The 1,536-nt window shown below is 61.3% G+C and overlaps 2 protein-coding genes across 2 annotated transcripts in view; both read right to left on the bottom strand.

Moving 5' to 3' along the window:
- Positions 1-508: 508 nt before the first annotated feature.
- Positions 509-1,043, bottom strand: LOC115297548 (ZO-2 associated speckle protein). The gene is given in 4 exon segments (XM_029945737.1): positions 509-715; positions 777-821; positions 823-873; positions 1,011-1,043. Coding segments are annotated over 4 exon segments (336 nt in total).
- Positions 990-1,536, bottom strand: part of LRCH4 (leucine rich repeats and calponin homology domain containing 4) — an 11,180-nt gene continuing 10,633 nt past the window's right edge. Inside the window, exon 19 of the mRNA XM_029947881.1 lies at positions 990-1,536. This exon is cut by the window's right edge and continues 1 nt beyond it. Within this exon, the coding sequence (XP_029803741.1) occupies positions 1,438-1,536 (99 nt within the window). The 3' untranslated portion in view covers positions 990-1,437.

The following is a 1,536-nucleotide window of genomic DNA, read 5'->3' as shown; positions in this document are numbered from 1 at the left end:
GGGCCACGTGGCGCGCGCTCCCGCTGGGATCCCGCGGACGCCCCCTGGCGGCAGGGGTGGCTGGGTCCGCGCTCCGCGGCTGTTGGCCATGGAGGCGTGGCGCCAGGCGCGGGGGACTGCACAACCCGGACACCAACCCAACGGGGAGGTGACCCCTTCCCCGCAACGCACCGCTTTTGTTCACAGACGGACACGGACACACACACACACACACACACACACACACACACACACACACACACACACGCACAAACACCTGAGGAGCAGCCTAGAGGGCCCGGCTTCTTTATTGCACTTGACACAAGACCCTCGGCCACACCTAGAGGCGGCCAGGCACTTTGCTGGACCGGGCCTGCTTCCAAATTCCTTGGGAGGGCCGAGGGGCGCCCAAGGAACAGGGCCAGGCCCAAGGCCGCCCTCACCAGAGTCCTTGCTAGAAGCAGAAGCCAGGCGTGGCTGTCTTCTCTGTTCCTGGGTTCCAGGCCAGGTCGGGGCCCTGAGCCCCTACCTAAACCCTATGGCCTTTCCAGCAGTGCGTGGACGACAGCAGCGATGTAGGGGAGGCCCCTTCCTGGGGCCCCCTCCTCTTCCAGGATGTGGTGGGACTGGCACAGGGACTCCTGGGGGGAGGGGCCCGGGTTAAGTTCCCTATGTCATCTCATTCTCTGCTTCCCTGCCCTTCCTGGGAGCAGGGTGGGTGAAACCCCAAAGAAGCCTGGGCAAACAGGGCTGACAGGACAGCCCTTCCAGGTGGAGGCAGCAAAGGTCAAGGGCACTGTCGACACAGCTTGGGACAAATGAGGTGCAAGGAAGCTCCCAGCAGGTAACAGAAGGGAGATGACACAGGGGGTCAAGGCTCAGGGGAGGAGAGACCTGTTATTTCCAGAGGGAAATGCTGGAGTAGGCAGGCTGGCACACAGAGCCCAAGGGGCACAGCCAGTGCTGGGCCGGGCCGCAGCAGAAGACGCAAATACACACACAGAGGCGGCCACAGTCTGTACAATTTATACACAGAGACAGGGACCCAGCCTGGGCTCCTGCATCTCCTACAAATATAGAGTTCTCTCTACAAAACATAGATAATTTAGCTCCCCATAACAGTTGGGGGACTGGGATGGGGGGACGGCACAAGGAAGAAGGTTGAGATCCACCCTCTGAGGGAGCAGAGGGCAGGTCAGGGCCTGGAGGGAATGAAGGCACCATCAGCACGGAGAGGTGAGGGGCACGGGAAGGGGCTACAGGAGGGTGGCCAGAGGCTGGGGGCCCAGGGTCTGGGGGCACCAGAGTGGGGCCTCTGAGATCAGTGTGTGTCAGGGGAGAGGGTTCACTAGTGTCTTTGGTAGGGGCTGAAGGCACCACTGGTAGGGATGGGGGTTGCACAGGAGTCTTATAAATAGAAATAGGTGGAAGGGGCAGGGGAAAGGGTGACTTCAGGTCCTAGGAACCCAGGAGCCGAGTGTAGACGACATAGAGCAGCAGCATGAGGACCACGTAGAAGAGGATGAAGCCGCCCAGACCAGAAGGGGGCCAGAGGGG

The sequence above is a fragment of the Suricata suricatta genome, chromosome 8 (assembly GCF_006229205.1).
Source record: "Suricata suricatta isolate VVHF042 chromosome 8, meerkat_22Aug2017_6uvM2_HiC, whole genome shotgun sequence".
Taxonomy (NCBI): Eukaryota; Metazoa; Chordata; class Mammalia; order Carnivora; family Herpestidae; genus Suricata; species Suricata suricatta.
This window is presented reverse-complemented; position numbering and strand designations above follow the sequence as displayed.